At 41.6% G+C, this 12,016-nt stretch overlaps 1 protein-coding gene across 8 annotated transcripts in view; it reads left to right on the top strand.

Moving 5' to 3' along the window:
* Window positions 1-12,016, top strand: part of dmd (dystrophin) — a 2,562,635-nt gene that overhangs the window by 1,375,653 nt on the left and 1,174,966 nt on the right. For all 8 annotated transcript variants that reach the window (XM_086007360.1, XM_086007362.1, XM_086007361.1 and 5 more), the window contains one exon: window positions 1,813-1,963. In XM_086007360.1, coding sequence (XP_085863486.1) covers window positions 1,813-1,963 — 151 coding nt within the window. The remainder of the gene's footprint in view (window positions 1-1,812; window positions 1,964-12,016) is intronic.

A 12,016-nucleotide genomic window follows, 5' to 3' on the forward strand; every position in this document is an offset into this window, starting at 1 on the left:
ACAACAAATTGCTTTAGAAACATAGAAGATAGGAGCAGGAGTAGGCCATTCGGCCCTTCGAGCCCGCTCCGCCATTCAATGAGATCATGGCTGATCATCGAAATTCAGTACCCTGTCCCTGCCTTCTCCCCATATCCCTTGATCCCTTTAGCCTTAAGAAATATATCCAACTCTTTTTTGAATATATTTAATGAACTGGCCTCACCGCCCTCTGTGGCAGAGAATTCCACAGGTTCACCACTCTCTGGGTGAAGAAATTCCTCCTCATTTCAGTCCTAAATGGCTTACCCCTTATCCTTAGACTATGACCCCTGGTTCTGGACTCCCCGGCCATCAGAAACATCCTTCCTGCATCTAGTCTGTCCAGGCCTGACACAATTTTATAGGTTTCGATGAGATCCCCTCTCAATCTTCTAAACTCCAGTGAGTATAAGCCCAATCGACACAATCTCTCCTCATACGTCATTCCTGCCATCCCAGGAGTGCAGTGCCTTTCGTTCTGTAGGCAAATTGTAATTATAAATTATTAAGAATTTGAAATAAAATTAACAAAGATTTATTGTAATACAAGGCATGGTGGCAGAGTGTGGAGTGATTCACAGTTCCATCTGAAAAATATGTTGATGCCCTTGCAACCTCACAATCGAGCCTTTTCAAACTAGCCACCAAAATAATAAGGTCTGCCAGGCTTATTTGAACAAAAATGGTTTTGTGATATGGCAGATGGTTTGAAAGTTTTAACTTGCTTCTGATTTTCGTCTTTGGTCCATGTTATTTATACAATAAATCCTTTACAAAATGGAAAATCCACAAAGATCAGATACTCAGAGTAGAAAGGTGTAAATCTTTTTACTACCTGAAAAATCCCCTATTCATCTCTTAAAGTATCTGAATGTTTGATGTGCATTCTGGCACACAACTTCAGTGTAGCAAGAATGCCTTCCCTTCATAAGGCCTGCTTTTACCAGCATAAAAGTTTTTAAAAAAAAGTTTTTTAAAAAATTTTCACTCACCTTTTTTTTAAAAGTATTTTAAAATTATAAATACATTTATTTTTAGCCCTGAAAAAACTTTAATTATTTTTTTCCAAAGTTAAAATTTTTGTTTAAAATATTTAATTTAATGTAATTTTAACTCATTTTAACAAAGTGATTTAAAAAATATATATATTTAATGCTGTAGTGTCGTTTTTCAGTGATCCCCATTCATACTTTTGACAGGTCTATCTGTCAAAAGTATGAAGGGAGATTCCCTTCTCCCATTGGCACGCCTGGCCCACGTGATCCAAGGGACGCTTGTGAACTGCCTGCGCCCCTGGGATACTCGGGCCTTTATGTGCGCGCACCAGGAGAGGCCCAGGAGCGGAAGGGCGTAGATTTTTTCCCGATAGGAGGTAGCTGCACGCAGGATGCCTCCTATCGGAAATTACAGGCCATTGTAATTTTACCTGGAGCTGAGTTTACTTTTTTTAAAACCAACTGTGACCACTAATGTAATTACTTATCAGGAGAAAAGTGGAGAAAAAGCTATATGTAAGTTAACTCTTCAATTGTAGTGCTGTAATAAATCCACTTACTGCTCTAGTGGAAAACAGTGATGTCAGCCTTCACTTTGAACACTTCTAAAATGATTGTTTATGTGTTTGATGTACAGCCCTCAGTATTTTATGTCTGAGTTCTGTCGTACCTATGTTGATTTAAAAAAATCTTTTTTGTAGTTCATCAATGTTATTAAGTTATAAATTGCAAATATATAACCTTGTGTCAAAACATGGTCAAACATTTAAAAAAAACGCACTTGTCTTTTGCCCAGGAGGTTTAATGAATGTGTGGAGAAATGGCGCACCTTCAACTGTGACATGAAAGGCCTGGCCCAGTGGATGACAGAAGCAGAACAGATCCTGGCTGACATCCGGATGGATATAGAAAATGTAGAGCCAGCGAGAATTGAACAGAAACTCAAGGTAATTATGCATCAAGTGCCCACTTTACTGAAATGCCCACAATTTATGTTGGAACAATTCCTGGTTCGGAAATAAATATAGGAGTTTGCTCCTGTTTCCAATAGGAATAACATTTTGAAAACAATTTTCATAAATGATGCTGTTTAGTACGTGATTGTCATGAAATACATAAGGATTTGTGTTATCGACAACCAAAAGAGATTTTTTTTCATATTTCTAAATATTTGTGCTTTCTGTTTACTTTGTAGAGAATTTTGCAGTGTTATTAAGTGATGCCTTTTAAATCAAAATGTATTGGGAATGTTTGTATGTTGCAATGCAAAGGCCATTGAGGCTTATCAATACCACTTGGTTGCTGAGGAAGGACAAATTTGTGGTCGACATTCTGATCCTGATACAATTGTAATCGGCACTGAGATTTGTATGCAGCTCATGGTCCATTGTGTTAAGAATGCATCATCATTTACACCATTTTTCACTTCCATTCTTTGTGGTCCTTTTGGCATAGAGTAATAGGTAGATTATTTATGGTTAAGTGGCAGCATATGTTGAGGTATAATTACAAGGGAACCATAAAGAAGTCTTTGTGGGCTGAGTTGTTTTTGAAGACTTTACAGATACAAGTCTGATGGGATAGATGGCAATAAAAAAATTCCATTAGCTTGGCAGTAATATAAACTGTTAAGTATTCTGTCTTTTATTAGATTAGTGCTGCAGAGCTTTATGAGCAGTGGTCGGTGACCCGTATGTAAAATTAACAAGGTGTATGTTTTGAAGTGGAAGTATATGCCCTTGTGGTTTGATCAAGAAATATTTCTTCCCTGCTAACTTGTCCTAAATGCAGAGAAGTGGAACATGCTAGATAGAATGTCTTACCCTTACTTGATCTATGCACACCTGCGATACATATGTGTTACAAAAATCATATAGCGCCAACATCCGTGGTGTTGCTCATGGGGTGTCAAGATCAAGTGTAGTGTTCAGGTGAAGTGAGGTTAGAGGGCAGGAGATAATTGGACTGGGGCATGCAGACCTAATTCAGTTGCCATTTTAAAGTTGTACATTATCATACTATGATTTTTATGTTATTTATAGTTCAGTAGCAAAGTGTACAGCAGTAGAGTTAATTGGAGCTTTGGAGTTGCTCTGAAGAACAGACTGAGGAGCTGTTCTCAGCTTTTCCACCACTGGCGGGAGGGTGTAATTACAGCATGATAAGTTTACATAGGCAATTTCTGTTATAAATATAGACGTGGAATTTAGAAAGGGGAATAAAACAGGCTAACAGGAAGTGTTTGCAGATGTAAGGTTTTTAAAATACTATAGATATTTATTACATATGAATACACCAGGTGTTAGGTTTTTAGTCACTTAACTCTGTTCATCACTAGTTGTTGATGTGCAAGCGCTTTTGCTCTTAATTTTGTGCAGTTGTTTAATTTATTGTTGCTACATCACATTTATAGACTTGATTACCTGTGATAATGTGTGCAAGTTCACTTACTTGTGGTGGGGGATGGGAAAAACAGCTGCCAATTTTATTTTATGTTATTAAAGCACACATTAAAAATATTTGGCAAACTTTTTTTATTTGGAGAAAATAGTTGGCATCATTTTAATTATAACATAGCATGCTAGTGATGCATCATTGCATTTAGATGTGATTTATTGCATTGAGTGTTTGTTTAAAAAAACCTACGGTCTGCCAAGCACTTCTGGTGGAGATAATGACCTTATAAAGATCAAACTTTGACAGGAGAGCACCTTTTTAAAATTAGTTGAAGTAGTTATTGTTATTTGAACATCCATTTTATTTAATTCTGGTTCTTTGTATTTTTTTCTTTGCATATTAAGCACTGACATCACAGGATGAAATTGACTGAAAGCTATTGAGGGTTGTATTAGTATTAACATAGGAATAGGAGTAGGCCATTCAGCCCCTCGAGCCTGCCTGTTCTACCATTCAATTAGATCATCACTGATCTGTATCTTAACTCTAGCTACCCACCTTTTTTTCATAACCCTTAATACCCTTGCCTAACAAAAATATATCAATCTGAGTTTTGAAATTTTCTATTTCAAACAGTTTTTTGGGGGAAGTGAGTTTCAGATTTCTGCTACCCTTTGTGTGAAGTAGTGATTCCTGACATCACCCCTGAAAAGCCTAGCTCTAATTTTAAGGCTATGGCCCCTTGTTCTGGATTCCCCACAAAAGGAAGTTGTTTCTCTCTCTCTAACCTATCAAATCCTTTAATCATCTTAAACACCTCAATTAGATCACCCCTTAATCTTCTATATTCAAGGGAACACAAGCCTAGTCAATACAACCTGTCCACGTAATTTAACCCTTTTGGCCCCGATAGTATTCTGGTGAATCTGTGCTGCACCCTCTCCAAGGTCAGTATATCCTTCCTGAGTTGGAGTGCCCAGAAATGAATACAGTACTCCAGAGCTCTGCACAGCTGTAACATAACTTCCACCCCTTTGTATTCCAGCACTCTTGAGATAAAGGCCAACATTACATTAGCCTTTTGAATTATTTTTGTACCTGCCCACTAGCTTCTCGTGATTTCTATACTTGGACCCCGAAACCTCGCTGCTCATCCACAGTTCCGAACTTCTTGCCACTTAGCAAATACTCTGATCTATCTTTCTTATGTCCAAAGTGGATGACCTCACACTTTCCCACGTTGAACTCCATCTGCCACTGTTTTGCTCACTTACTTAATCTATTAATGTCCATTTGTAACTTTCTGCTCCCATCCACACTATTTACTGTGCCACCTAACTTAGTGTCGTCAGCAAACTTAGATATACGGCTTTCTATTCTTTCATCCAAGTCATTTATAAATATAATGAAGAGCTGAGGCCCCAGTACAGACAACTTGTCACATCCTGCCAATATGAGTACATACCCATTATCTCTACTCTGTCTCCTACCTACTAACCAAGTCCCTATTCGAGCCAATAGGTTGCCATCAATTCCATGCAATCTCACTTTTGTCAACAGTCTAGAAGATACTATCCTTAGTGTATGGGTACTTCAGCAGTTTTGCCTCTGCAACTTGGCATATCAAATTAGTTCTCAAACCCCATTAGAAACAGCAGCTCCTCCAAGTCAGTTCACCTAAGTATTCACTGTCTAAGTAGTTTAAAAAAAAATCACCAGCAATTACAGAAAGAAACCAAAACGATGTTTAACTTAAGCAGAATTATTTCACACATGTTTGATTTGAGGATAAGCCAAGCAAATGAATGCAAGATAATATTTTTTTCAGTCCAACAAGACTTCATCTACAGTCCAATATTCAACAGCAAAACTTGCATTCATTTAGCACCTTAAATATGAGGAAGTTTGAAGGCACTTTGCAAGAGGCTGGAGTGGACATACACTGAATAGAAGTGTGGATAAGAGTTAGGGATGATAACCAAAGGTGTGATCAAACACGTAGATTTCCAGGACGCTTTTCAAAATAAGGAGAGATGTAACAAGCCAGAAAGAGAATTCCAGAGTACAGGATCTTGATGGCTGAAGATTGTGGAGTGAGTTCATAGAATCATAGACTAGTACAGCACAGAAGGAGTGAATTCAGCTCATCGAGTCTGCACCGGCCTTTTCGAAGAGCAATCCAGTTAGTCCCACTCCCCCGCTCTTTCCCCATATCCCTGCATTCTTAGTATTTATCCAATTCCCTTTTGAAGGCTACTATTGAATCTGCATCCATTAGGTGAGAGTTCGAAGAGTGAAGGATGTGAACTGGGATTTAAGAATGCAGGAGGATGCAGTGAGTGGAATGAGGCCATGAAGGGTTTTGTAAATGAAGGAAGGACCTTGAATTTAATGCATTGGGGGATGGGGAGCAAATGATGGTTGGTGAAGATAGTAGTGACAGGGCAGCGCGACTTTATCTGGTGTTAAGGCATAAGCCGTAGAGTTCTGATTGAGCTAGAGTTTGTGTAGGCTGAAGTTTGGGGCGCCAGCATTGCAAAGGTCGAGCCTTGAGGTGGGAATGGCGCGGATACTTAAGTTTCAGTGGTGGTGGAGTGAGATAGGAATGGAAGTAGATATTTTGAATTGTTTTTTTTTTTTAAAACATTTCTGAATTGCTTTTAACCAAAGATAGTAATGTCTCCACAGCCTGCTGCCCCTGTCTGTGCTTGAATTCAGTACGACATGGTTTGTTGTGAGAGCATCCTCAATCAGACTAAACTACCCTGTGAACAATTGGGGTTCTCCTCCAGCCACTCTCATTTCACTCACCTAATGAGGCATGACTGAATGAAGCAATAATGGACACATGGGAGTACAGCAGGTTGTAACGGAGGACAGGCAGCCTGATTGAAGGACAAGACAGCTGGCCGAGTGCTTCTCGTCAAGCTGCCATTCTCTATTAAAACCTAATGTACAATCAAGTATTCAGCATATCTGTTCAATGAGAGGTTTTGTGGATTTTTTATAATCATTTTGTGGTGAGTGTTTTGAGTTGTTGGAAGTGCCTTACATACTGCAGTAGCAGTTTTGGTTGGTGTAATCCTATGCATGTAAATCCTTTGTGGATATGTAATCTATTTGAAACCTGCTGAAATGTTATTTCAGAATTGAGGTCATGATAGTTTTAAGAATTTTGTAAACTGCAGATACAAATAGCTAACTTCTTGTGCCAGAGACAATGTATTGAATCAATAGAAAAACAGAAATGTTTAACAAAACTGTATCTAGCACAACAGTGCTAGCATTCAGGATGCTTAAATGTGGAATGTATGCAATTAGTTGTATGCGAAATGTTACACAAAGGATATGTGGGAACATTTACAACTCAGATCAGCCTTTATTTAATTTAAGAATTATGCTTGCATCAGACATTCCAAATATTGCATTTGAAAGGGAAGTGTTTTGGTTTAGTGAAATTCTGATTGGATCAGTTCTGTCCTTACCTGGAGTTGATTCTACTTTACATAACTATACCTGGAATGACCGTCTTCTTTCAATTGTGATTTACTAGTTGTTGGGGGTTTGTTGCCATGTCTGCAATTGTGTTCTTTAGGGTTCTGTGGTATTAAAGAGTTCCTGTCATGGTGGCACCTTGGTCCTCAGCATTACATTTTTGGAAAATCTGCTTTGAAGCGAACTGCACTAATTCTGCATCAGTTGTGGCGTCATTCAGTTGTGTGTCAAATTTGTTTGTGAACTTATTGGTCTTTCACTGCTGTCCACCATTTACTCTTGTGAAGTGAAGAAAAAAATGGATTCTCCCTGGAATCTGTTGTGCACATGTGGCATTAACATCTCCCCATCCTACTGGTTCTCTTTTATTAAAATGTCTGCACATCCAACATAATTGGAAGAATTATTCCGCAGAAAGGAAAGGAGTGTTGAAGGATTTTTGAAAGTATGGATTGTGTTATCCTGTCTTGGTATTATTTGTATATTGAAGAATATGTTTTCATGTTTTGCAGCTTCACGGGGAGCCACTTTTTGTGGTGATTCTCAAGTTGCAAATTGATCCAGCAGTGATGAGGGGGAAAAAATTCCCATCTTCCTTTCTCTCTATTTACTGTACATCTTTCTTTCTCTCTTTCTCTTTTGCTCTGTCTCATAACTGTTAGAAATTAGAATCTCCATCTCGCAGGAGTATGCGATTATCATTAACCTTTTTTAACTGTGAACATAACACAGTTAGCTTCAAAATTCAACTTAAAAAAAATGGAAGTAATATTGTGAAGAAAGACATTGGCTAGAATTTTCAGAGTTAACAACAGGTGGGTTGGAGTCATGGGGGAAAGTGAAAGTTGTCCAAATGTAAAACCCGCCTCCAAACCGCCTACTTTCGCCTTTCACTCAGGAGGGACAGGGAGGCGGGCTGCCAACCAGCTGCCAGGAGGCCTGTTGGCAATTTAAATATAATAATGAGACCTACTTTAACCTGCTGTGCAGGTTTAACTGCAGGCGGCCAGGGATCCTGGGGCTTGGGATTCCAGGTGGCTGCAACGAGGCGGCCAAGAGGAACAGGAGTGCTTCCTCCCGGCTCCCCGACCATCAACCTGCCCCGCCCCATCGTTGGGGATCAGACCCCCAGGGATCGGACCCCCCCCCCCCCAAACCATCCTGGGTCCAGCACTTACCTTGTCCTGTGGCCTCCTTGCCCGTGTTCCCCACACGACTGGAAGCCAGCCTATCAATCAGACTGACTTCCGGGCGGGGAACTCGCCCTTTACGTCGCATGTACGCTGTGGAATCAAAACTCCACAGCGTTCTGGGAAACCTGAACTTCCGGGTTTCCCACTGTCTTCCGGGTCCCCCCGCACCGTGCGGGTGGGACCTGGGAAAATCCAACCCATTGTCTTTTTCTGTCTTTCTCCCCCCTTTCAGTTCAGTATACTTTTTAAAGTTTATAGAACACAAATTAAAAACTACAGCAGATGTGTAATCAGAGCACTATCATTTTGTTCTCTTTCTCTTCCCACACACTGCCTCTTTAAGAAAAACACTCAATATAAATTTTACTTCATTAAAGCTTTTGCACGTTGCCCTCTAGTTTTTCAAAATTAGTTAAAGAAAAGATACAGGACAGAAAGCGCTAGAAGCTAATAAAAAATCACCTCAGTATAACTGACTGAATGATACTGATGCATCATGGGCTCAGATTGCACAATCCAAACTCAGTTCACAGCCCCCCCTCCCCGCCCCGCAGACAGAATGATCAAGTTCAAGCCCATGTGTTTTTGAGAGGCTGAGACTTTTAAGTAAAAACTTAATGAAGGTGTTAAATCTGTGAGCTGTTCAAGTAATTAATACTCAGACTTAATCAGTAACAATAAAACAGGTCTTTACTGGTTGGAGGTAGGGACTATACGTAGGTCTTTACTTCATGCCCACAGGCGGGAACTGAGGGGAGATCAGTACCCACAGTACTATTTATACCCCTATGGCCAGGAGTGGTACTGCGTATCACTACGCCCAACAAGTAGTGCAGTCCTGTCCATAGGTTCAAAGTAGCACACATATTACATACACAACATTCCTCCCTTCCTAGCTTTACAGTCATCTCCCCATTTAACATAACGTAATAACATATATACATATATAACTTCAGGTTTACATAACAGAATAACATAGATACATAGATAACTTCATGTCAAAACAGATCACAGATTCAGTCTCTGCGGAAAACAGTTCACAGATTCAATCTCTGTGGTGGAGTCGGTTCACGTTGTTGGAGTGACTCATTCAATAGTCCTTCCATGGATTTAACAGTTTGAACTTCCGAACTGAATTGGCTCCGTTCGGAGGGACCACGTGTGTGATCTGGTAGAGGTAATAATGGTTCAGATGGGTCATCTTCTGTTTCGACTTTTCCTTTTCTGCTTCTTGGAGACTCTCTGGGCTCCGTCAGCTGCCAGCTGCATGCGCAGTTCCTCCTTCTCTTCCTCCTTTTTCCGTAGTAGAGCCACCTTCTCCCGATGTTCTGTAGACTTTCGGTGCTCCTCCATGATTTCTGTATGGTGGGAGTCGAAGTTACAAGTTGGGCAGGACAGGACATAGTAATATTCGGTGTCGTCCTGATCTAGGCCAGCGAGAGGGTCTTCTATTTCCTCCATACCCAGCTGGGCGTTAGCCAGCTTTTGTTCCAAGTCCAGACATCTTTCCTGAAGAGACTTCTTCATGCGTACCTCTTCATCCAGCTTTTTCTGGGCTTTCAGCAAGTCGTTTACTAATGACCTCATTTGAGATTTTACTACTTCAACTTCTTTTGGAGATTGATTGATCGGACTATTCAATCCCTCTACCGGAGCAGCTGTTTCAGCGGTCTGTTGTTCTACGTTGACGTGAGTCAGCGTACTTTTGGCATCCAAGGGCTGCTCTGTTGCAGTCATCTCAGTCTGTGTTGCCACCTCAGCTCTTCCAATAACCTTTGAGAGCTCCGAACCCCTTTCGTTTGAATATTGAAGTTCGTGTTCAAGTTTTTCCCATTTCAGAGTCCTGTCCTTCAGCATATGCAGGAGTTGGCTGACCGTTAACTCCTCTGACATCAGACGTTTTGTGTGCTCCTGCTCCATTTTCTCCATCAGCTGCTTCTGTTGTCTTTCCAGATTCTCCAACTCTATATCAAAGAACTCTTTCGTTGCATTCAACTCTTGCTCACAACGGCGAAGCATTTGTTCTAATTGCTGTTGTAGTTTGAAATGGAGTTGAGTTCGAGCCCGGTGTCCCTCAGAAATGGGCACATCAGTAGACTTGCCAGACTCAGAATCCACAGTTAAACTATGTTGTTGTTGCTCAGTGGAATTCTGTGCTGAAACTTTGTCTTTTGCACCTGAGTTGGGCTTACCATCATCCGTTCCAGAGTCTGGGCCGACTATCTTCACCGAGTTCTCACTCGTTATTGTTTGTAGGAAATGCCAGTCCATATTCATTTTCCTAATCCACTCCCGTCCTAGTAGTGGAGAACCTCCTTCAGATATCACATATAAGTCCATTATTTGACTGTCTTCGCCCTTGTGGACCACTGCAACCTCTATTTTCCCGATGGGGTACACTCTTTGCCCCGTGTATGTTTTCAATATAATCCCCGTATCCTGTAGGGGAATATGTTGGAATAACTTTCCGTAATCTTTCTTACTTATGACCGTCAATGCCGATCCAGTGTCCAATTCCAGTTTTACTTGGACTCCTTCTATCTGAAGAGTGACCCAAATTGTCTGGAGGTCTGCACCCTTACCAGCGTTGAGTACTCTTAAGCTAGCCAGTTCATTACAGCTTAAGCCAGCCAGTTCATTACTGCTAGCGTCTGAATCGGACTCCTGTTCGGTCACCTTGTGTACCTTTGCGTATTTTCCTTGCGGTGACTTCTTGTTGCTGGTCTTCTTCCCTGACCTGCATACTCTAGCTATATGTCCAAGCCTACCACAAGTTCTACATTCTTGGTTTTTAAACCAACACTGGTTCTGATCATGCGTTGTCTTTCCACAACGATAACATTTGCCAGAACTCACACCCAATTTGTGTGCACTGAGCTCCGGTGACCGTAGCTGCATTACTGCCGTGCCTCTCGCTGCGGCTTCGTGTGCTGCTGCCATAGTGACCGCCTTCTCAAGCGTCAGCTCATTCTCCTCGAGCAGTCGCTTTTGTGTATCCTGTTTAAATAAACCACACACAAATTTGTCTCGAAGTGCCTCTGTCAGTCCCGTTCCAAACTGGCAATATTTCGCTAATTTACGCAATTCCAGCAAATAATCAGCATTGCTTTCATGCTGTAGCTGCCTTCTGTCGTAAAATTTAAATCATTCCGCTAGCATCAGCGGCGTGGGGTTTAGATGATCTTTCAGGACAGTAACAATCTCATCGAACGTCTTATCCGCCGGTTCATCTGGTGATAACAGGTGTTTCAATTGCCCGTATGTCTTCGCACCCATTAAATTTAATAATGTTAGAGCTTTATCTTGGTCACGAATTTTATTGGCCTTACAATAATTTTTTACTCTTTCAACATATATGGCCCAATCTTCGAGGTCACTATCAAAGGTGCTAATATTCCCGTGTTTAGGCATTGTAGATTTACAATTTCTCAGATTTTTTTTTTTACTGCTATCCAAGATGGCGGCTTCCCGCTCTTGCCGTCGTCCTCCGCCCACAAAATGGCGGTTTTCCCGCGCTTGGCGGTCTTCACCCGTCCCCCAACGCCGTCTCCCTTCAGCCCCCGAGTGCGGCCCTTATCTTCGCCGCGATCGCCCGAGTGCGGCCCTTATCAGCGGATGCGATCGCTGGATCGCGAAGCGGCTCTCGGCTCTTATCAGGAGATGCGATCGCTCTGTTGAAACGCCTCCCGCTCGAAGCGGCTCTCGCGCCCTATTCCTCCAGCTCTCCCAGCCCCGTTCGTGTGGCCAACGCGGTCGACTGCCTGTCGCGTCGCTACCCACCACCAAGCTGGAGAAGAAGCTGACGGTCGCCGATGGAGGCTCCGAGGTCAGGATGTCTTCCAGTGGGGTGGAGAGGGTGGAAACCTCTCTGCAACGTCCTGGCTGTGGACGAAGCTGCCGTGGAGTGACTGCCGC

This window comes from Somniosus microcephalus, chromosome 14 (assembly GCF_052327205.1).
Source record: "Somniosus microcephalus isolate GS21.2 chromosome 14, FLI_Smic_1.0, whole genome shotgun sequence".
NCBI classification, from domain to species: Eukaryota; Metazoa; Chordata; class Chondrichthyes; order Squaliformes; family Somniosidae; genus Somniosus; species Somniosus microcephalus.